This window comes from Lagopus leucura, unplaced genomic scaffold, assembly GCF_019238085.1.
Source record: "Lagopus leucura isolate 7727_CA_CO unplaced genomic scaffold, USGS_WTPT01 Super-Scaffold_100018, whole genome shotgun sequence".
NCBI lineage: Eukaryota > Metazoa > Chordata > Aves > Galliformes > Phasianidae > Lagopus > Lagopus leucura.
In genome coordinates, this window is record NW_024962272.1 from 9,926,490 (window position 1) to 9,951,466 (window position 24,977).

General features: G+C 34.4%; 1 protein-coding gene across 1 annotated transcript in view; it reads left to right on the forward strand.

The window, feature by feature from the left end:
- Nucleotides 1-24,977, forward strand: part of VPS13A (vacuolar protein sorting 13 homolog A) — an 87,944-nt gene that overhangs the window by 18,420 nt on the left and 44,547 nt on the right. The window contains exons 15-33 of the mRNA XM_042877367.1: nt 292-427; nt 1,141-1,235; nt 2,901-3,043; nt 5,460-5,661; nt 5,748-5,862; nt 8,089-8,225; nt 10,551-10,683; nt 11,486-11,603; nt 14,212-14,350; nt 16,980-17,058; nt 18,192-18,364; nt 19,825-19,981; nt 20,240-20,319; nt 20,547-20,606; nt 20,685-20,841; nt 22,672-22,788; nt 22,883-22,986; nt 23,451-23,618; nt 24,270-24,577. Of these exons, the coding sequence (XP_042733301.1) occupies nt 292-427; nt 1,141-1,235; nt 2,901-3,043; nt 5,460-5,661; nt 5,748-5,862; nt 8,089-8,225; nt 10,551-10,683; nt 11,486-11,603; nt 14,212-14,350; nt 16,980-17,058; nt 18,192-18,364; nt 19,825-19,981; nt 20,240-20,319; nt 20,547-20,606; nt 20,685-20,841; nt 22,672-22,788; nt 22,883-22,986; nt 23,451-23,618; nt 24,270-24,577 (2,621 nt within the window). The remainder of the gene's footprint in view (nt 1-291; nt 428-1,140; nt 1,236-2,900; nt 3,044-5,459; nt 5,662-5,747; nt 5,863-8,088; nt 8,226-10,550; nt 10,684-11,485; nt 11,604-14,211; nt 14,351-16,979; nt 17,059-18,191; nt 18,365-19,824; nt 19,982-20,239; nt 20,320-20,546; nt 20,607-20,684; nt 20,842-22,671; nt 22,789-22,882; nt 22,987-23,450; nt 23,619-24,269; nt 24,578-24,977) is intronic.

The following is a 24,977-nucleotide window of genomic DNA, read 5'->3' on the forward strand; positions in this document are numbered from 1 at the left end:
AGCTAATGTGTGTATTTTTAATGACTCTTTTAATTGTTTCTATGCAGAGCAGAACATAAAGTTGTGGAGTGGTTCTTTGTGGCTTTTTTTATTATTATTTTTTTTTTCTTTTAGAGGAGGGAGTGAGGAGATGAGGAGTGAGAGTTAGCTGGAAAATCTACATTAAAAACCTTTATTGTCTTAAAATTGGTTAAGTTTTGCTTATTCTGTTTGTTAATAAAAGCAGCTGATTGTTATCCAAGTGAGAAGAAAGAAACATGAAGATAATTAATATGTATTTGTTCATTTCAGGCCACTAAATCTGGATGCAAAATATACAAACCAGGAACAAAACAAGATGATGAAAATTCTGGTGGCTGGTTTAGTTGGATATGGGGCTGGTCAAGGGAAGATAAGGATGAACAGAAACAAGAAGTAAAGGCTTCAAGTATGTTCATTTATTGGTGTTTTTTCCTATTGTAGAGACTTAGTTATTAAAATAAGAGGCCCTTAAAAATGAAATTTCAGATTTTTTTTTTTAATGTTTGGCATTTACATTTTCCCTTAGACTTTTTTATTTTTTTTTTTCTGATGTGATTGTTAAATGCATGTTCTAGGGTATCTTACAATTCTTTCTGTAGGACTTTCTGAAGTTTATTTCTGCTTTCTTCTTTCCCAGTTCTAGCAGTTGTCTGCACAGTGTAGTGTGTATGGGAATTTGAAGAAAGTGCTAGGAAAACAGTGTCAGCTAATGGAATGTAAGCAACTTTACTTCCATTATTTTTGTAATCTTGCTTTTTCATGCAGTGCTTTAGAGTATGACTGACTAAAATATGAAGGCATCTAGTAAATGTTCTAGAACACAGAAATTATGCCAGAAAAACATGTTTTCATTGTTAGCAAGCTAGGAAATAAATTAGTTGAGAATAAACGTATAAAATTATTTAAAAGCTCAATGTTTTTCAAATTTAAGACTTTGCTTTGACTTTTTTTTTTTTTTTTTTTTTTTTGCTTTTAATGTTTTTTACTCAAAAGTGTATCTTAGAACGGCCTAGGTGGATAGGGACCTTAAAAATCATCCTGCCATGGACTGGGTACCACACAATAGTATCTGCATGTTAAAGATACTTATACTGTGCTTAACCTATTACAATGCAACAGGTCTTGGAGGTCTTATGACGAGTGAAGAGAAAGCTAAACTATATGCAGCAATTGGATATAGTGAAACGGCTGTGGACCCAACACTTCCAAAATCAGTAAGTCGCAAATTATGTCATAAAACAATTAGTAATTTTATACTAGAAGCCTGTCTCGCTCCAATTTATAGGAGGGAGATGAGGTTCTTTAATATCTGTATACCCGGTGTGAGATTAAGAAACAACGGTTCATATGTTGTTGCATCCAGTTTATTACTAAGACCTAAACAGGGAGACGGGGAAGGGAAGGAGGGCGATAGAAAAGATGGAAAAGAAGCAGGAGTTGCGTAAAGCGAGGAGAGTCACCAGCAGGATCCAGCAGCGGTCCCGTTGCACGGTGTTTGAAGGTCCCGGGCAGAACGCAGCAGAAGACGGGGAGCAGCAGCGTGGCCGGCCTTGGGCAGCAGGCAGGTAGACGAGGAAGTCAAGGAGCCAATTCTTGAAGCAGCAACAGCGGTCAGGCAGCAGGCTCAGGAGAGTCCGACAGTATGCAGGAATCACCTCAATCTTCCGGAATCCCTCTGTTCTTCTTCAGGAGGAATCTGCTGCCAGAAATCCTCCGTTCTTCATGAGGAATCTGTTGTCAGAAACCCCTGTTCTTCATGAGGAATCTGTTGTCAGAAACCTGTCCTCATGGTTTTCAGTTCCTCTTTTATCCTCCTTGTTCTCCTGCCTACGCGACAAGGATGGGCCTTGAGCAAGAGTCACTGAGTACCCCCTGAGATGGCCATCATCCTGAAATAGGTGCATAAAGGAGCACTTCACAGCTATTTAGCTGCAGTTCATCTCGCTCTCGTCGCCCCTGGCCTTGTCCATCTGCATCCCCCCAGACAAAGGATCTCACAACCTTTGCCCAGGACTTGCCTGGCCTTGTTCATCTGTGTCCTTCAGACAAAGGATTTCACAATCCTTGCTCGGGACTTGAACAAGTCCATCTGTGTCCCCAGCAAGTTTTGAGGCACAGAAGTTAACAGAATAGTCTCTTACAAAGCCAAAATCTGAAAGTGGTAAAGAATTGCTTTTAAAATTACATTTATTCAAAGTATTTGAGTAATGTCATGTTGCTTTTAAATTTTATTACTGTTACTCTGCATAGAACACAACACCCTTAATTTGAAGAGAGTGATTGAAGAGCTTACTTAGAATATTCTGAAAAAGTTCCAAATGAAATACTGTCTAATTAAAGTAGAATTAACTCACATAAGTAGCACAATGTTCAAATTACAAAATATTTGGTATATTATCTTAAAATATTCCGAAATTTTTAAGGAAAGTGGATTAACTGCTTCAGTGGACTCTTAAAATTAGTGAAGGTAGATGGAATAGATGGGTAGATAATGTATGAGATGATGGAAGAAACATAGTAGAGAAGAACAACTTTAAATCATTCAAAGTAATCTTAAGCCATCTTCATGTTAGATACCTTGCACAATACAGTGGATTGCTTTCCAGCTTCATCAAAAACCCTTTTTCTCAAAATGTATTACAGGCATCTGCATTGAAGTCATAGATTTGCAAGCATAGTCTACGTTTATTCTACCCTTGCATTTTCATAGTGGCTGTTTGGGAATTACTTTTGTACTGTAGTGGTGCAGGATGTTTATAGCACTGGAAAAGTAGTTTAGAATTTTATTTTGGGTGTTCGGCTCTTCATAAACTGTACTGAAATTTATATGTGTATTTTATAATTCACTGTTATAATTTATTGCTTTTCCACTCCTCTAGTATGAAGCCATGAAGTTGTCTGTAAATTTAAAAAGCATGTCAGCATCAATAAGAGAAAACAACCAAACTCCTGAGTTGGTAAAATTTTCTTTAAATGAATTGAGTACAGTATTTACACAACGACCTGGTGCACAAGCAATAAGGTAAGCTTTCTCTATCAAGCTGGTTTTACTTCTTGTGCAGTGCTGATGATGGCTAGCAGGCATTTTAAGACTCTATAACTATTTTTTATTTCTCTTTTTCATTTTTACTTGTGCAGTTTGGGACCAGCATCATCCTGCAAACAGTGGACAAAGTGAATAGTTTTTCAAAATTAACTTCTGTATTTTCAAAAGTTGTGCCAATACAGATTTTCATCCTTATTTTCCAGTCCATTGTTGTTATATACAAGCAGTCCTATTACTTTTTCTTTCTTTGATAAATATCTCACTTGCTCCTTTTGAAACTTAATCTGAACAAAGTTAGAGTTGCTTATATGGAGGAATACTACCTTGCTATTTTTATCTTCTCTAGGGTCACACAGAATCACACAGAATCACCCGGGTTGGAAGGGACCTCAAGGATCATGTAGTTCCAACCCCCCTGCCTAGCAGGGCCACCAAACATACACATTCAGATCAAGTTGCCCAGGACCCCGTCCAACCTGGCCTTAAACACGTCCAAGGACGGGGCATCCACAACCTCCCTGGGCAACCTAGGGTCACCTACTTGGTGGATGGTAGGGTCTTGGTGACTAGGTAGGGTCACCTACTTGGTGGATGAAGGAAGGCAGTGGATGTATTCTTTCTGAACTTCAGTTAGGCCTTTGATATTGTCCCTCACAGCATTCTTCTTGACAGATTATCCAATTGTAAGATAAACATTCACACTTAGTTGTGTGATTAACTGCATTATGGTAGAGCTTAGAGTTGTAGTAAATGGGGCTACATCTGGCTGGTTTGTGGTAACCAGTGGTGTTCCATAGTGCTCAATTCTAGGGTCAGTCTTATTCAATGCTTTTAACAGTGATCAGAATGGAGTGGAGTGCGTCCTTGGCAAATCTGCTGATGATACTGATCTGAGAGTTGCTTTTGACCTCCTGAAGGGATGACAGGTCTTGCAGAAGGAGCTGGATAGGCTGGAACACTTAGCAGTCAGCAATGGCATGAAGTTCAACTCAGAAAGATGCCAGGTGACGTACCTGGGATGAAGTAATGCCACAGACGGAGATTGGAAGATGAGAGACTGGAGAACAGCCTTGTAGAGAGGGGTCTGGAAATGGTGTTGAGAGCAGGCTCAGTGCTCCCTGGCGGCTAGCAGGGCAAATTGTATTTTAGGATGCATTACACACATCATAGCCAACCAGTCAGAAAAGGCGATTCTCCTGCTACGTTCAGTGTTGGTGCAGACTCACCTTGAGTACTGCATACTGGTTTCTGTAATACCATCATGTAAAAGGATGTTAAGGTCCTTGAATGTTTCCAGAGGAGGGCAGCAAAGCTGGTCTGGAATACATTTTTTACAAAGAGAGGCTGAAGACAGTTGAATTACCTAGTCTAGGGAAAGGAGGCTGAGATGTGACTTCTTTTCTCCCTACAATTGCTCATGGAGTCCAGATGGGAAAGGGAGGTGCAAATTTTTGCTCCTGACAATAAAGCATACGAAACTACTCAAGAGGAAGTTCCAACTGGATGTTAGGAAACATTTAATTATTGCGAGGATGGTCTAACACCGCAACAGGTTCCCTAGCGGAGTGGTTGATGCCCATGACTATCAGTGTTGAGGAGGTATTTAGACAATGCCTTCCATAATAAGCTTTGACTTTTGGTTATCCCTGAAATGTCCAGGTAGTTGGACTTGATAATCTTTGTATGTCCCTTCCAATTGGACTATTCTGTTTTAGCAGGCAGAAGAGTTCTTGGATTTTTAATTAATGTTTTCTATAAGAATGTTATTGTCTTGAAAAAAGGGAGAGACTATTACAATGTTAGAGGGAAACGTTTTTCTTTGAGTGTTTGAAAAGTTATCTTCATCGAAGAGCTATAAGAGAGGTGGACAATGACTGGAAAAAAAAAATCCCAAATATGAAAGTACTTCCTTTGAGATGATCCATGAGTAATGAAGCCTTTAATCTTGTTGGTTTTCTTTTTATTTTTCTATGCTAAAACCCTTCCCTCCTTCATCTACATCTGTTTCTTAAGTTTAAATATGTGCCATCTAATTTTTAATTCTATTTGAATTTCCATTTGCATCTCTCTTCCCTGTCCTGACACTCCTCTTCATGAAAAGTATTTGAGATGTATTTTTGGATCTCACTTCTTAATTACTCGCAGATGTTTAATCAATGCAAAAGATAGTGAAATGAGAAACAGATATCAGATTGGTTATGTATGCTGTATCCTTAGACTACACTATTTATATCTGAGGTTAAGCAAAGGTGGTTTATTTATTGTTCCTTTTGTTCTGGACTCTTTTTTTTTTTTTTTTTTTTTTTATCCTTTTGGCTCATTCATTCAACTCTTATCTAACTGGACCTACCTTTTTTTTTCCTTTTTTTTTCTTTTTCTTTTTTTTTTCCAGATTTGAAACCAAAATAACTTCACTTGAAGTTACAGGTGTGTGCCAAGAAAACTGTACACCCTGTCTTCTGTCTTCTCGAACAGTCTATTCAGACAATAGTACCTCGCTCTTAAGCATAATGTTTGAGACTAATCCTTTGGATGAGGGGGCAGATCAGAGGCTTAGAATAGAATCACAGCCACTGGAAATTATATACGATGCAGTAAGTAAATACTTAAATAAGCTATTTATCTTGAAAAATCTTTTCTAACAGACAATTTTCAATGTATTGTTGTATTATTTTAACAGAGAACAATAAACAGCTTGGTGGATTTCTTCAGGCCCCCAAAAGATGTACATTTAGAGCAACTGACATCTGCAACTCTGATGAAGCTTGAAGAGTTTCGTGAAAAAACATCAACAGGCAAGTACTGCATTCTGTTCTGATTTGATGTTGACAAATATTAGATTTTTAAAGTGTGAATATATATATCTTTCCATATGAAGGTGCCTTCACCAACATCATAGGTTTCCAACAAAATACGTGAATAGATGGAAATCTTTGATATCATTGCAAAGAATTTGCTTTAGGAATTGAAGAATTTTATGTATATAACTTCTACAACTTTCTTTGTAAAATATACCCCACACTCTGAGATTATATTTAACATTTTTATCACTGAACCCATGCAGAATTTGAAAAAAGTTTGTAACTTCTAGCTTTTCTGTTTTCTCCATCTGAGTGGGTAAAGACCCTTAATAGTGTCATACTCCTAGAAAGCCAATATGGAGGTACTGGTCCTCTAAAGAACACTGAAGTTCTTTTCAGAGTTGTTGCTTTTCTACATGCTTTCTTCATTCTCAGATGAATGTTGATTACAATCTGGATTAATTCACATCAAGACAAGTAAACTGTATTAATCTGTCTTTTAGTTACTCAGGATTAAAGGCCTTCCCATAGTTTCAGTTTCATCTTAACTTTAGATTTCTGAAGATCTTATTCACTGTTCTCATCTCCATGTTGAAATATGCTTTTGAATGAGATATATGGAGTAAACTTCTTTGAGTAGAAGTATCTTAAGCTCTTTAGATTAGAAGCATGTGCAACTCGATGTCCATCTTTTTCTGTGGTTGGGAGAGGATGCATAGGGAAGTTTTCACACAGAAATTCATTTTAATGGAAAAAAATGCATGAATTTGTATCTTTTAAATGTGTAATATATTCCTATTTAAATCATATCCTTTTAAAATATGAATATTGAGTAATAAAGAAACTGTGAAAAAAAACAAAACTCAAGCAAGCACAGTGTATATAACATGAGTCATTTTTATGTATCTAGTGTTAGGAATGACATTAAGCATCAATTCTATCTCTATTCATTATTTCTTTTTTGACTGAATATTGTGTGACAGCAGTTCTTAATTAACCAACTTACGGTTGGGTGGATCATCATACTTGTCTTTTGTAAGAGAGAATTCTCCAGTAGTACTGAATATATTGATGTCACAGGCCATTTCTGAGATTACTTTGATAGAAATTTGCTTAGATGCAATATGCTTGGCTACTCGTTACCACTGAACTCTCTGATCCTTCTATGCTTCTGTTATAGTAGGCATAGCATAACTTCAGAGATGTATCCCCATTAAAGACTCTTTACAAGAATATTCCATTGCTTATGGTAGTCCAAAAGCTTGTTCTACTCTAAAACGAAAATCTTAATTTCTAAGAACATATTGTGCATAGCTTGTAAAATCTAGACTGAGATTCAGAAAACTGCAGTGGAAGAAGATTAATCTGCAGAATACTGTGCTGTAAGGAACTGTGCTAATCTCACAGGTAGATCACTGGTTCCTCTTCAGATGAGAAAACAGAATTTTATCATAGATATTCTGACAATTGCATCATTTTTGAACAGACTTCTTGCAAGACCTTTTACTTGCTGTTCTTCAGGATGTGGTTATGCTTGTCAGCAGAATCACTGTAAACTTCAGTATTTTAGTAGTAATAATGCTGGCAGTTTGGCCAGTTTGATACTCTCATTTAGACCTTCTGGAATGATTTAATTTCTCAATATACAGAGCGCAATGGGTTATCTCAGCAGCTGCTGAGTTGCAGTATGCTTTACAGCTCTTGTTTCATTTATGCTCATTACGAGGTTTCATCAGAATTGCATACATCATGGTGCAGCTTCTGCTTGTGCATTAGCATTTTTTATCATCACCATGTCGGATACTTGGTACATCTTAGAAAGTTGCTTATAATTGTTGGCCCTGAAAAAATTTGAAGAGCTTCAATATCTGTAATTAAACTTGTCAATTAGATGGCTGTAGCAGTATGGTTGATGAAGGGAAACAAAAATTTTTCTTCATGCAGAAATAAGTGGTTTGCTGAAAGGGATGACAAACTATTTGTATAGAGAGTACAGGTAGGGAGAAAGTACATGCACACTTTGCTTGCAGATGGTAGATTTACACTAGTTCAGCAATTTCAACTACAGGCACCAGTAGTCTTACTGGAAAAAAAGAAAAAAAAGTGTGGTTTTCCCAGCTCAATCAAAGTGAAGCTTGAGTTTCTTTCACAGCTTCTTCTAGTTCCATGGCTTTTGGATCAATTAATTTGTTTGTATTAACTAACTGTATTATTTTTTAGGGTTGTTGTATGTTATTGAGACCCAGAAAGTTCTTGATCTCAAAATTAACCTCATGGCTTCATACATCATTGTTCCACAAAAGGGATTCTATGACTGTACTTCTAATCTACTTCTTTTGGATCTTGGTAGTCTTAAGGTATGAACTAATTTACAAAAGATGTTTGATTTTTCTGTGACTTCTGTTTCTGGAATTTGTATTTTATTGTACTAAGTAAACGTTCCTCTTATGTATGTGATTTTTGTTATGTATATGAAATTTATTTACAACTGCTTTCTAGTCAAGACAAATTACTGAACTCCTTGGAATAGATTTTTTCAATCCACAATAACTGCTAAAAATCTTCCGGGCTGCCTCCTTTTGGTGGCTCTACTTGAACAGAAGGGTTGGAAATATCACCTCCGAAAGTCCTTTCCAACCTCATCAATTCTGTGAAAATACTCCTCCCCTGGAATGAAACTGTTTATGCTTTTGAACTACTATGTAGAAAAAGTCTAGCATTTTTAAAATCTTATACTATGAAGTAGTAAACATTTTACTTACATGATTAAATGTTTTATTATTAATGTAACTATCATTTCTATTACCAATTGTCTTTTTGTAGTTGAGTTTTCCTTTTGAAATAAATGCAAACATACTAGCAATTTCTAAACTAACTTGATTAAAATTGGAGATGAAATATATTTGAGATGCTTTATGCAAGAGAAATATGCAAGAGAAAGTATTCAAAATGATACTTTAATACTTTAAAATCAAGGAAGACACTGCTCCTATATGTTATTCTTAATCTTCTTACTCAGTGATTGAATAGTGTTCTTCCAGGACAGAATTCTTTTGCATGTAATATAGGTAATTTTATTTGTTTTTCATTCTAGTCTGGATAAGTATGGTTCTGCTACTTAATATTTCTTAATATTTATTTAGATTGCTTTGTGTCTTTTTTTTTTTTTTTTTTTTTTTTTAAGATTTTGTTCCAGAGCTTCAAATCTTCCTAAAGTGTAGTAAACTTCTTTGTCTTTGCAACAGAATGACTTTGTGAACATGGTGATTTCTGTTAGATTACTTAAGATGTTTTAGAAATTGGAATTAGTAGAAAGAAGTGCTTTGTAGATATTAAAAACAGCTCATGTTTGCAACCAGTTAACTTATTTCAGTAAGTGGTGATTTTACCAAGTGGTATGGAAGCCCTTCTGGATGCTGGTCATTAATAGATGCTTTATGGCATTCACTAATTGATGTATATAGGAATTGGGTGCTCGAGACACCCTATTAGACTAAATAGTGTGTGGAGTTCAATAGAACAGCCCATCTTTCTCCACTCCAACCATAGGAAACTATTCTCACAGTGATAGCTGGAAAGTTATGTTTCAAAATGAGACTGTAGTAAACATGTCTGAATGTTTTCTAAAAAGGATGGCAGACAGAAAACACAGTGAAAACTCTGTTTAAAATAAGGTACTGTATTAGGGTTAATAATCCTCTATTCACTTGAGAGATAAATGCTTAATTAAGATGTAGAATGTATGTTGGATGGGTATACTTAATACGAGTCTGGTAGTTTTCTTCCCTCGGTTTTGCAGTCAAGGCCTGTCAGGCAAAATATCTCATGGAGCTAAAACTGTGCCTCAGTGCATTGATGTACCCAGACTTAAACAAGATTACTAGGGCAAAATTCATGTGATAATTCTGAATGTTCAATCCACAACTTTAACTGTAAAAGTAGTCGTAGTTCAGTAGCACTGAAAATGAAAAAGCTTTCTTAGACACTGATGTTTAAATGAATTTCACTCTTACAAACCAACCTTACCTTGAGCACTATGCAGATCTCGCAAAGAGATATCAATGCAAAAGTTATTCCACATTTTAAGGATGATGACAGGCACATGTCATTGAAGATAGTGTCAGAAAGGGCACATACAAACGTAAGATACCAGGGAGGTATAGCCATCCCAAAGTGGTGTCAAAGGGATATTTTCTGACATTAAAGTTAGGACACTAAACATTTTATATCAATGGCTTAAAGCCTCTTTTCTGTTTTACCTTGAATTTAACTCATATGTAACAGGATAAAGCCATGATTAAACTGAATAGGATTTTAAAGCAGATTGTTTATCTCTGATAATTAATAATATTCTACATACAGAAAAGTGAATATTTATTCTACTAATTATAAAGTGTTTGACACCTAATGCTCTGGGAAACAATTTATGTATTAAAGGAAATTAAATTCCTTCCATAAAAAATATGATATGGAGCTTCATGAGGTTAATTTTCTTTCTTTCCTTGATGAGGAAATGATGTTAATATTTTTCTTCCTTTTATTTCCTGTGATATTTTTAAGACTCTGTGCTGATATAATAAGAATTTAAATTTAATCTTTTATTGTGGTAGGATCAAGTATTTCTAGAACTGTAGCTTTGAATATTTTGGTAATGATTTCTTCTTTCTGTGGCTATTTTTAAGATGAAAAGCAAAAGTCGTTCCGATATATCAGGACTTAAGGTGGGACAAAGCAGTATTGAAGATATAATGTCAAGAGCTTATGACAGTTTTGATATCCAACTCACCAGTATACAACTACTCTACAGCAAACATGGTAAGTATTCATAAAGGTAAATCTTCCTTGATAGTAGTTGATGTGCCTTTTTATATTTTTAATTACAGCAATGAAGAATCTTTGGGATGTACTTCTTTTAAACTTCAAACTTTTAAACTCATGTTCTGAGAAAGTATTATGACTTCTAGGTCTTAGATTTTAACCTAAGAACATGAATGAACCTAAGAGCATTAATAAACTTATACTAACCCCCCCTATTTTTAAATACTCCAAGGTTTCTTATTTGTTTTTGTGCATAATAAATATGTACTTTTGCTCCTATTCCAACAGTTTAATTCATTTGTGGTATTTTTCTTCAGAGCCTTTTCCTTGTTTCCCTCTAAATTAAAAGAGGAAACCATGAGTAGCTATAGGTTTGATCATTGTGTGAGGGTAAAGAATGGATCAGAGTCCTTTACTGAAGGAGCCTTCTATTAGTAGTTTGGGAACTAACAATGTAGAGTGAGTCAGAAACAGAGAAATCAAAAGCATTTAATTCTTAGTCCTCTGGGTCCAGAGAGGAATCTAAAGCCTGAGCTTTGAGTACAATGAATGTTAAGAATTTAGCCCTTCGAAGCACCATTGTTTGGGTAGGTGTCTTGATGTGAATAATGGATGGCATTAAGTACTCCTGAGTGTCCTCATCCTTTGTAATATACATATGTTGAAGAGATGTAAAAGAGGCTGTATGACATGAATGTTTAACAATATATATTAACATTAGATCGTTAAATCTGTAAAAATTGTAGTGAGAAGAAATACATTGGAATGTTTAAATCACAAGATTTCTCTGCTCTTCTAGATGAGAACTGGCAGGAGGCTCGCAAGCTGAAATACTCATCTCAACATATCTTGCAGCCTCTGGATGTGAAAGTGGAATTTGCTAGGGCTATGGTTGTCACTGATGCAAGAATGCCCAAGTAAGTCTTTTTCCTATTTTCAAATTTTACAGTAATTTAAATTTTTTAGGAGGGACTAAAAGAAAATCAAGTTTGCCTTTATTGAGAAAAGTAGAGAATGGATCTACAAAGTTGCCAGATATAGATGAGGAAGGATGTTATATAATTATACAACAAATATTTTATTAAATATACTAATGCTTGTTCTAATTCAGTCTGTCCTTCTGATAGCCACATTTCAGTCTTAATGGGAAATACTTAATTCTTAACATACAACTATGTTATAAACATCACAAAATAGTTTGAAAAGTAAAATGCTCTCTTATTCCTTTTCTTTCATTTAGATTATCTGTTAAGTTTGTTTATTTGTTGGAGATCACTTCTCTAGAAAACTTTTCTTAATGTATTGACCATGTACATAGGCTTTTGTAGGAGAAAAAAAAAAAAAAAAAAAAAAAGTAGCTCCTTAAGTTACCTCAGAAGGTGCAGGTTAAAAACTGGATATCTAAGACCACTGAGTCAAAGGGGCAAAGATTAAATTTTTATTTTGGAAGAATTATCTTCACTAATGCTGAAAATCATTTCTGACAGACTCATGAACCAACACAGTGAATTCAAGATGATTTTGTTTTTTTTAGTCATTAATAAGAATCACTACCTTCTGCTACATCAAACTAGTTTATGCTCACTTCATTCTTATGTCTGTTAGAAATTCAGTTGTAGTTAGGCATTAAATGGCATGGAAATAGTCATAGACTGTTGTAGTTTTTGATTTTTTTAAACAAAGTGAAGAGGCAAACAATGAAGTAAGAGGAATCTGAAGAATTTAGGATTTGTTTACTCAGAAAAAAAAAAGTTAAAAATTGTCTACATTGGAAGTGCTGTGTATTGTGAACAGAGCATTGATTTTTATGGTAGCATGGTGCCATCTCCTGGAAAGCTGTGAGGCTAGTTTCTAAAATTTGATTCTTGAAATGACAAAATAACTTATTATTTCCCTCTATACCTTTTCTCTGCTTGATGGAGAAGGTGCAATAAGGGAAACAAAAAGGATGGAAAGCAAGCTTGAGTTGTCATTTCTGTGGTCATGTAAGAAACTGTTGTTTTAATGTAGTTTTATAATTGGATTGTAATGGTATGAAGTGGATTACAAAGCATCTGCTCTTAGTGAGTGTCATATTGTATTACCACCTATCTGTCATGACTAGCAGATAAGTCTTTTGGTTGCTTATCTCTTTTAAAGATGATTCAAAAAAAATTTTCCGTAATGAATATTATTTCTGTATTTCATATTATTTCTGTATTTCATATTCTCATATGATCATTTACATGACAGCATGTGGTTTCTTCCCATGTCTAGAAATTTGAAAATTTTGCTTCTGCTGTTGAAGTGGTGTATTTTAGAAATCAGTTAGTGCTTCTTTCTGAGTGACTATTTTGTGTGCAAATGTTTGGCTGCAATAAGATATGCCATAGTGAGCTACTGATCATAACTACTTTCTTAACCATAAACAAAAACAAAAAATCAGTCTAGCATATCGATACCAGGAGTTCATAAAGACTGATTTTTAAAATTTTTTAAATTTTCATTTTGTGCTTAATTCTGTCTCCAGATGGATTCTGTAGATTACGTTACAATAGTCTAAGGTAACCTACCAGTCCTGGAATGACTAGGACAGCAGCTTTTTACCCAGTTGTGGAAGTTTTCTCTTCTTTAAGAGCTTCACTGCTGCTGCTTCTTTCCTGAAGCTCTAGAAAAGCTTCATTTAAAAAAAAAAAAGTGAACTCAGATTACCATCTGTACAAGTATATCCCATTATGGTTGCATGATAACCTTTTACGTATTAGTTATATATTTTACAATCATTTGAAACTACGAATGTTTTATTTTTGGTTAATTTTTAACACTCACAATTCAAACATATTAGTACTATGTTGATTGCTCTACATATAACACTTCCTATTTCTTTCCATGGACACTACAACAGATACAATGAACACAATAATACTATTAGATAGAGCAGATTCTCAGCTATGTAACTCTATTTTTCAACTTGACTATGCATTTTCACAGTCTATAAACAACAGCTTGCATAATACTGCTCTCATAAATATCTGCATCAGTGGAAGTGACCCACTGTTTCACAGCTTCTATGAGAGCATCGTTGCTCAGAAAACATTGCCCATGCCATCCAACTTTCTCTGTGCTCACATCCACTCTTCGGTCTCCATTAATATTCAGCAAGTGTTGATGAATGTTAGTGGGTGCCATTTTTTCCACATGGAAAACTTCAAATGCACACTTTTGTTTCATATGCACTTCCATGTCAGATGCCATTTTGTCAGGCTGCCCTCTGCTGCCATCTGTTACATGGCAACAGAATGTCTCAATATTGGCAGGAAGGTTCAGCCTCTACTACTGTACCACCAAGTACCAGTGACAGGATGGGTAATGGCCTCAAGTTGTGTCATGGGAGGTACAGATTACATACTAGGAAAAATTTCTTCTCAGAGTGGTAATGCATTGGAATAGGCTGGCTAAGGAAGTAATGCAGTATATTTCAGAAGAAAATGAATATGAAATGTCAATGAAATGTTTTTCAATTTTCAATGATTAATTGTCTAACAGGTTCAAGCTGTCTGGACAGTTGCCTTTACTTTCTGTCCAAATATCAGACCAAAAGCTGAAAAGCATCTTGGAGCTAGTTGATAGCATTCCTAAAGCAGAAAGTACTTCTGCTACCAGCTCTCCACCAAAAATAACTGAGGTAAGGTTTTTAAAAATTATTTCATTGATGCTAATTGGAAAAATAAATTTCTACATTTATCAAATGAGCAGAACGAAGTGGAGATCAAGTATTTGTTTTGCACCTCTTAAAAGGTCATAACCAATTCTATGAAGTCATAGAAATTTTTCTTATTATCTAGTGTGTGTTTATTATGATCTTTAGTTAATAGTTATTGAATAGCTGTCAAGTTGCTGTTTTGTTTTAAAAAATGTACAACTAATTAGTTCTTTTACTACTCTGGGAATTACTTTGTAATTCTGATTGGTCTTGAGTGTATGTGCTTACTTTAGTTGAATGTTAGTTCAATTTTACCTTCAAACTTACAAATGTTCTTTAGTATTACAGACTTTGGGTTCAGCTGTTTTGTTTTGAGAAAGAAATAGCTAAAACTTTGCAATTTTTAAAAGTCTGCAAATTTATATGAATGAGCAGCAGTTCAATTTTAAAACAAAAATAAAAGTAACACCTAACTGTGGGTAATGTTGGCTGAACAGTATTTGCTTAATGAAGGTCTTATCTCTTAATCCTTTAATTTAGCCGACTTCACTGCCCCTCATAGCTTTCCTTTATTCACTTAACACTCTTGTATTAGGGTCAGTTCTGTCTTGTTTTTTTTTGTAAGGGTTAGAAATGTGGAGTGAATTCTGCCCCTAATTGCTCACTTCCTTCCTTTAGTGAAAACATTTGGAATCAGTGTTTTATGTTTGTTTGTTTGTTTGAGTCAAAAGACTGCCAAGAGTGTATTTTTAACTTTTGATATTCTTTAAGAATATTAGAAAATAAACTCAAAATTGTTAATTTTTATCATCACTCTAATCTGCATGATCTGGCTTTGTTTACATATTGTTAAGGCAGTCCTATTATTATCAATATCAAAGACAAAACTGGGCTATCTATGATCATGTGATTTTTAAATACTACTTGCTATTACTGTTTAATCTTTTGTGTACTTGATTCTGAATGAATAATGGTTTACTTCGAGGGATATTTTTTTGGAGGTTATTTCAAAATTATCTTTCCATCTTTATCTATTATATAAATTATTCTACTTTTTTTTTTTTTTTTTTCTGATGGCCACTGTTGTGACATCTGGTGTTGTTTCTCTGGCTTATATATTAGCATAACATTCAATAGCAGTACATACACATGACTAGCTGTGCATACCTATTGAAAATGTATGCAGAGTGAGCTTTGTAATTCCTGCAGTCTTTTAAGTGGTAACATGAATATTCTAGCTAGATCTGACCTACTGTTTTATTCTTCATGTGCTATTGGTATATGCTAATTGGTATTGGAAAAAAATTTCAAGAATAAGGGGTGTGAATCTTGAAATAGTAGAGGAATTGTTGTTGCAGTGCGAAAAGAGGTGACACTTCTGAACAAATCTTTCTACAATTTTGCACTTTTGAAGTTCTTCTGCTGTGGTGTGAAAAACTTTTTCTATTATTTTGATACCATGGAGTTAAGTCTTACAACCTATTCTCTCTTTACAAAGTCAGTGTCTTACAGATGAGACACAATTGCCAGACTCAATGCATGCATCATTCACAATACACTGAGTAAGGCTAAATTATGTAGGTTGAGGACTGGGAGGAAAGACTGGAAAAACTGTTAAAATGTGAAGAGTAAGATGAAAAATGGGGCATTGCTAATCTGTTGAAAACAGTGTTCCTTCAAAGATATGAATTTATTTGGCACAGCACTTCATTTCTGTAAGATACTGAGAGCTACTAAATGTACTAAAAAGTATGACTGGTCTTATGTATCAGAACTACTTTCATCTGTACTATCAAGAGCCCAACGTAATCAAGTGTGAGTGTACAAGCAGTGAACATGTCTTCCTTATTTTAATAGTCAGTGCAAGGTCCATCTATGCTAAGCATGTGGAACATGCAGAGGAGTGCTTTTTTAATGAACTCAAAACAGTGGTTTCTACTTTCTAAGGCTCTATGTGAAATCTTGAGCAAACTGCTTGATTACCTTTTCTAACATTATTTTTTTTTCCTTTTCAGAAATAGAGAGAAGGTTCTTGTTTCTGTTTGTCCATGTAGAGGCAAAACAGTGACATTTCACATATTTTCAGTTACTTCTCTAGGTTGTAGGCAACTGTATCTAACAATTTCATACCGATAGAATTTGCTTCTCCAGATACACAAAGAAACTTGGCAACAAGTTCTGTCAGGTGTCCTGTTTTCTCTAACTTTTTTTCTTATTAATACCACTAGTATTATGTGATTTTTATGAAGAGCAGCTAGTCTTTGGAGTTTCATTCTCTAATCTTGTGAAGTACTAGGTGTTATCTTTCCTGACTTATTGTGTGGTGTCTTCTTTTTGTTTATTTTATGATCTGTGAGACGTGATGTTTGAATCTCTTCTCTTCAGATATATTCTTTCTGCAGCAATTTAATATATAAAACCCACTGATTCTGCCTTTAGTCCTTATTCTTTCCCATCCTTTTAATTATTAATAACATGTTCTATTGCACTGTAAGACTGCATTGTAAAGTAAGACTAATTTCTTTGTAAGTTTTCTACACAGTAGCATATGTGCATGTATAGCATACATAAGGAATTCATGCAGAAAATGTTATGGTGTCTCTCATTTCAGGCTGCAATATCGCCTGTGCTTTCTGCGCCACATTTATCACAGCTTCCTGTTCTGGATCTTCATTCATTTGCAGAGTCAGGTAATACAGTCTATTTTAAAGTACAATTTAGCGAACAGTTCAAATTAAGTTTTTAAGTTCATATGTGATTCTGTGTCAGATGTGATTCTGTCAGGCATCGTTGCACAGCAACAAAATGTAGCAGGATACTGGCAGCAAAGTTTAACCTCTACTGATGTACCACCAGCATCCACCTCTGACATTCATGGTCCAATAAAGGAGAATAGGAGGCACTACTTTTGAAGTTGCCCTTATAGTTTGCAAACACTAGTAAAATTATCAACTAAGCAAATTGTTTCCGCTGCTATGTAATTACTTTATATTCAGTGTCTGTACAGTGTGTGTACACATATGAAACTTCTACACATTTCTTGTACGAGTTTTTTTAAACGCCCAAATATAAAGTGCCTCACTTCTTTAAATTAGAATGTGATGAGAGTGGATACTGCAACAGTTAATTTGATAAAGTAATAACCAGTTTGAGTGAATCAGCTTCGGTTTGTATATTATACTATGCATGCATCTGCGTGATCATTTTAAATGAGTCGTATTTTTCTACCGTCTCCCAGACTACAGGAGATTTTTAAAGTGTAAAAGTTATCACCCCGTGTCCTCTATTCTTTTTTTTTTTTTTTTTAAAGAAAGATACTTGTTCCATGGGTGTCTTAAATTTCAATAATTATGGTTTCTAGGTGAAAGGAAAAAGGCTTATAAGTCCATCACTGTAATTTGTCATTGTAATACTTCCCTAATAAAGTCAAACCGATTAAAGATTTAGTAGTTCTTATTTCACTCAAACTGCATGAAACCAGTACTCAATTCAGGAGAAGGCATATTAAGCTTTTAGTGCACACTGAAGACACTGTGGGACACTGTGCTTTTTCTGCATATCCAGTACTGATAGAATGCAGGCAAAGGAGTTGATGAGAACTTGTTGGTGATATATGATTATATAGTGGGAGCTGTACATGTAAAAAGTTGTGGAGGCAGGAACAGAGATAATTATAGAAACAGACTTAGCTGGTTGCCAAGTGACAGGCAGGTGGTCTTCCCATACTTAAACATCTAAATATTTATAGATGCAAACATAAGAATCCTAGGTCATGGTGGTTATCTAAAATACTTATGTAACTTTGTTGTCAATTAATCTTTAGAATCAGAAGAAGAATTTTATGATGCTCTAAGCAGTCCTGTGGAAGATGTGCCTTTTTTTGAAAGTCCATCTGGATCCCTCAAACGAGCTAGCAGCACAAGACGAAAAAAACTAAATAAACAAGAATCTTTGAAAAATATGACTGAACTCCAGCTGAGGTTTGAAGTAGCAGAGGTAAAATTATAATTTTCTCCAAAGCACACCTGAACTGTAGCTCTTCCTCTGTTGCTGCATTCATGAATTCCTGTTTGAAGGAGTATTGACTCCCTGTTTCTATTCTGGAGCACTCACAGTTTTGTTTTCTCCATCTTTGTCTGCGCTGTCTTGACTTGGACTTTGACTTGGCAGAACCAGGGGAAATCATTTTAAGTTGAGGGAGGAAAGATTTAGATTGGATGTCAGGGGGAAGTTCTTTACAGAGAGAGCGGTGAGGTGCTGGAACAGGCTGCCCAGTCAGGTTGTGGATGCCCCATCCCTGGAGGTGTTCAAGGCCAGATTGAATGGGTGCTGAGCAGCCTGGTCTAGTATTAAATGGGGAGGTTGGTGGCCCTGAATGTGGCAGGGGAGTTGGAGCTTCATGATTCTTGAGGTCTCTTCCAACCCTGGCCATTCTGTGACTTAACTGCTTTAGTTTCCAATTCATTTTGTCATTGAACTTCCTTTTCCTAACTATCAATGGAAGGTGTGGGGGGAAGTAGTGTTGTACTCTGTCCGGTTTTCTGGAGGTGCTTTGACATCTCTTGACATCTTTTTTTCTCCATATGCTGCTGAGGTCAGTAGGAAAGACTCATTAAAGTTTTCTCTCATACAAACACCCTATTTTTACCCTAATTTTTCTCAGTTTCTGTTGAACTCAAACATAAATTCACTGTGATGTGTTTTCTTTTATGTATTATTCTCACATGTCCAGACTTGAAAAAGGAGTATTCTACCTAAAAGTAAGATATTTGTCTGTAAGACAACTGACTAAAGCAATTGGTCTAATAAAGAGTTGTGGTCTTATGACAAACATTGCTTCTTTAGACCATCTTGGCTATGGCAATATTATTGCTGCTGTACAAGAAAACTATAAAAAAATCAGTTAATTTTACAAATTCTGTTTTAGTGTAAGGTTTACAGAAAGGCTTTAATGTAACTAGCACGTTGTCTTAGGCACTACATTTATAAATATATATATAAAAAATTGAAGATCAGTATATTTTACATGACAATAAGATTTTGTTTAAGAGCTAGTCTAAGATGCTGTACTTCACATTCTTCTCTTCTAGAAACATTTCTAGCATTTCATAATTTCTGAGAAAGTGATACCAACATGAATCTGTTAAGAATTGCCTCTCTCTCCATTTGTTGGCTTTTTTTGTTTAAAACTGTCAGATTTGGTTCCAGTTTTTCTTATTTGCAGAGAATGTTATATGGAAAGGAAGATTGCATGTCTTTATATTACACATATGCACATTTGAAGATTTTCTTAAAATAGCAGAAAACTGTATTCTATCAGTTCTCCTTGTTGAACTCTTTTTTAAGATCATTTTCTACATAAAGTTTAATGATCAACATGCCTATCAGTAAAATGTATGTAAATAGGTGATAATAAATGGATAATTCCTTAAATTTGTTAATGTATTTTTTCATAGGTCTTAATAAAATTATGCCGTCTTACTGACAATACTGAGACTCCAGTGCTGCAGCTTGAGGTTGTAGGGTTAGGCACTGAACTTAAATTAAGAACATTTGACATGACTGCAAGTGCTTTCCTGCATGAAATTTGCCTACTGTGTCCAGAGTATATGGGTAAGTGTTTATGTACTAATAAAAAAAAAAAAAAAAAAGATTCGTAAATAACCAACACTGAGAAAGTGTCTTTAGAAAGCCTAGAGGACATGGTTTTGTCAGCTGAGGAAAATTCATTTGCTGATTAAAAGTAAGAGGGGAAAGAAATGAAAAGAATAATTCCACTAATAGTTTGGTAATTTGAGTGGTTAAAAGATTTCTAGCTAACTTATAAATCTCTTTAGGAAAAAAGTAATGCATGTTTTTCTCTTTTTTAAGATGATAATGAGAAACCAGTTTACTTAGTTACTACTTTGGATAATGTAGAAGATGATCTTCTCACTCTGGAGTACACAAAGGTGGGAAAACAGCAGACTACTTTCTTGAATCATAAATAAATTGCAAACTACAGTATTTCTGAGAATTTTTTTTTCCTTATCTACTCATTTCATAATATATTGAGTGTTGTATACATAAATCATTCTAGTCCCTAAACAGATTAACTTAAATATCACGAGTTGTAAATTGAAATTTGAAAACCTCTCCTGCTTATTTCACCTGTTCATCTGTATGTTTGGTGAAATAGGCTGATATTAATGGACCAGAATTGAAGACTGCCTATCAGAACGTTCTACAGAAAATAAAGGTATGATATCCTTTTTAAAATGTAAGAAAATGTTCCTAAAACAGGAGTACATTGGATAAACATAATTTATTCTTTCAGGTAAACTTTTCATCTCTTGATGTTCATTTGCATACTGAGACTCTCTTGAATGCTGTGAACTATCTGAATAGTCTTCTACCCAAACAAGAAACTAAAGTTGCAGAAGAGCCGGTCCACGAAAAAACAGAGGATAAAAAGGATGTTCTTAAAAAATTAAGTACGTTTCTTTATTCTTTCTTGGGTCTTTTTGCTCCTTTCTCTTCCTTCATTTAAGCAAGGGAAAAAAAAAAAAACAAACATATTTTCTGTCTTTTTAAACTTGTCAGAAACTTTTGACATCAGAAATTTTGTTTTAAGTTATTCTTACTTATCCACAGCTTTTTCTAATTTTGTTGGTGATAACAGGTCAGCAGTGTTACAGACTAGCAATACTATACTGTTATTCCTTGGCTGGAAGAGTGTAGTGGAGGAAAAAAATATTTAATTAATTAAAGAAGATAGATGCTTTAGCCGTTTACACTTTCTGAGAAGGAAGAAGTACTAAGCATATTTCTTAAATTTCTTAATTTCACTTAGTTCTGAGAATCTGTATTGAATAGCTAATTGATAATTATTGCATTTCCAATGGTGTTCTGACATATGATATGTATTTTTGCATTGCAATGCGTACACATAAAAGATTCTTTCAAAAAGCAGGGAAGTAAAGAATTGGTTGAGTTAGAAAAACATAGCATGAACATAAAAACTTTTGCTCGTGATTGTATTCTAGGCAACGTTGTACTTCCTCAGTAGTTTAACTTCATGACTTTTCACACCATCTTTTTTTCCCATTATAAAAATATTTAAGCTTACTGGGAGATTTAAAATTTTTGCTATGAGTTGCTCTTAATACAATTCACTTATATCAGTTGATGAGATTGCGATGGTAAATATTAGACAAAGAAAAGGCAATCTTTTGGGTGCACATCATTTCATGGAGTTTGCATAATTGTTTCCCATATGCCGTCAAATGAAATTAGCTTTGTTAATGGTTTAAGCATTATTAAAGGGGAGGTAATAACGATCTCTGGCAAAACAAGATATTAGCATAACAAAAGGAAAATAAGCTTTGTAATATTTATTTTTTGAGGGAAGCAGGCAAAGAAGAGAATACTTGCCTTAGGAGAGATGAGAATTCAGTTGGAGTGGAATGTGAGGAAAAGCAGTAATAAAGTCATACGGTATCTGTCAGCTGATGGTTTAGTGATTGTTTCACCAACCAACTACTTGAAACGTCTATTTTCTCAGCTAATTCCTTGAAGGTGTTTTGTAGGACTCTATTGAACAACAAAATAGATAGAAAAGGTGTAAAAACAAACAAAAAAATTCTTCCATTTAACTGTATTTTTTGTTATTTCTGTGTAAGATTGTTTTAATTTGTGATGGTTTTTAATTTCAGTTATGCCAAGACATGCTTGGATACAAGGTACATTTGTGTACGCAAGGTGTTCTGCAAACTTGAAAGTTCCGTTCTGTGACTTACTAAGCTGTGAACAGAAGATACAGCACTTCTCTATCTTCGAACCATTTTGCAATGCAAGCAAATACTGAATTGCTTGTAGTTTTATAAAACTATTGCAGGCAAGATTAAATCATTATCATCCATATAAAAATCTTTCTATAGAGATCCTGTAGTTCAACTGTTTGGTCACTCCAGAACTGAACTAAAGTTAACACGTATTTCTGAGGGCATTGTCCAAATGTCTCTTGAACAGACATGGGGCATCAATCACCTCTCTAGGAAGTCCATTCCAGCGTTTGCCCTTACTCATGTTAAAAATGTTAGTAGGCATAGCTAAAATCTGAAAAGACTTGTAAGGGACAGCAGCAAAGTAGTTTTTCTTAGCCCATTCTCCTCCTGTCCTTGCTACTGTGAGTGCTGTATGTTTTCCCAGCACTGTAGACCTACTAGCATTTTGAAAATGGGTATTAAATTTTACATCTTTTCCTCCTCCTTCAAGAAATGCTTTTCTTTTTTTTTTTTTTTTTTTTTTTTAATTTCCTACAGCATCAAAAAAATCAAAGTACGAAGATGTTATCGACCTCAATATCTGGGCGGATTTATCCTGTTTGCGTGTCTTTATTAGAGAGAAAAAACACAGAATAGCTGAAATTCACATCGAAGGTAGGAACAAAACTTAAATCACAGAGGTATAAAACTGTATTTGTGGAGGAGCCTGTACATTTTGTGTTCTTTATTATTTATTTTTTTTTTACAGGTCTGGATAGCCAAGTGATCATGAAAAAAACGGCAACAGAAATAACTGCAAAACTAAAGAACATTGTTATTGTGGATTCTGATGAGATGGCACTGTATAACAAGGTATACATTTCCATGAATCACTGATTTCTGACTGATTTATAAATGCAAAATTGAAATTTGTGAAATTTTTGTTTGGTAATTTCTGTTTTTGAAACATCCCTGCAGCCTGTATCTGCAATGGAAATGAACGTTATTGTTAAAAATTCCCAATAAACGTAAAAAATAGTTTTGTTTGCTATAAGGAAATTTATTTGTCTCTCTAGCCAGTAAGAGCTACACCAAAATTGATTTTGTGGAACCTTGCTTTCTGATTACTCAGTAAGTTCAATCAATATAATTATTAATGATGAGTTTCTAAATCAATATTTTTAGCTATTTCAGAATTGTTTTTTTTTTGTTCCATTTATTGTTAAGATATATAAATTAAAAATGTCTTCAAAGTGTGAGTTGCTAGCTTTACACTAGAATTTGTATTCTCTAGCATAAGTTTTTACATTGAAGATGCTCTATTTTTTCTTCCTCAGCCTCTTTATATCACAGGAAAGGAAGTCTTTAACTTCAAAATGATATCTTACGTAAATGCTACAGATGGTATTGCATACACAAATATGGATGTTGTTGACAATCGTGTTTACTTAACTGTTGGTTGTATTCAAGTAGTTTTTGTCAACAAATTCTTTTCTTCTATTTTGGTGAGTTTAATTTTCCATTTGCAATTTTTTAACATGGAAATGCCATTGCCAAGGCTACAGAATGATAAAGCATCCAACATGGGATAGCGTCCATTTGTATAAGAATTCTTACATAATCTTGTAAAACCTTTGCTGGAACTGTCTTTGGGTTATCAACTTCACTCTAGTTTTGTGGAGTGGATGCCTAAGCAACAATATCTGCTAGTATTGTTAGGCTTCTATTTCTTTAAGTGATGTAGCAACTTGGAGATATACATACTGTTCAGGGTTGTTTAGTTTTGGAAAATAAGTACTAAGGCATGAAAATAAATGCCTCTTCCATAAACTCTGTCTACTAAATCTATCCTTTGTACTCCAAAAGTGTAAATAAAACATCATACAAGTCTAGTTGTAGGGTAATGTCTGTTGCCATCTGATTTACGAAATATTTAATATTGATATGTATTTTTATATAGACATACTGTATATTGTATTTTTGAAAGATGATTTCAAAGTTATCCTGGGAAGGAATTCAGAAAAACTGTAGCAAAAATCTATCTTAACATGATTTGCTATTTAAAATAGAGTGGTTTTATATTTTTATGTAAAATTCTAAGATAAAAATACTATGATAAACCTCACAATTTCTGGTTTTTTTTTTTTCTTTTCTAGGCTTTTATAAATAATTTTCAAGCTGCCAAGGAAGCTCTTACTGAGGCAACAGTTCAAGCAGCAGAGAAAGCAGCTACAGGTGTGAAAGAGCTAGCAGAGCATAGTTCTCGTTTGGCACTAGATATCAATATTAAAGCACCTGTTGTGATAATTCCACAATCTGCAGTTTCTGCAAATGTCCTGGTGGCTGATCTTGGTCTAATCACTGTAAAGAACCGATTCTTTATTGCTAAAACAAAGACTCGATATAATCTCCCACCTGTTGTTGACTCTATGACGGTGAAATTGAGTGAACTGAAGTTATACAGGTAACGTAGCATACACATTTATCAAATTCATGTAGTTTTTGTGGGACATTTTAGTAGAAGAGCTTTGAGAATTTGTTATTAAAATAATTAACGATGGGCTGTCGCTGAATGCACAATTATCTTGAAATACAGCGCCAAATAGTAAAGATTTTGTAAAAACAAACAAACAAACCAGAAATTATGATTTGGGAGAAATAGCAATCTACACATTGAATAATAGACTTATGAATTATTCACGGCATTGAGAAGGTTAAGCCTGTTTACAAATGGCTATTTTGATGATGCTGGGTTTCTTTAAAAGCTGTACTAAGCAGGAAAGAAATTAAACCAGATGGATCTAATAAATAAATAGAAAATGAGACTTAACACAGGGAATAAAGAGCAGAAGAGAAAGAGGAAG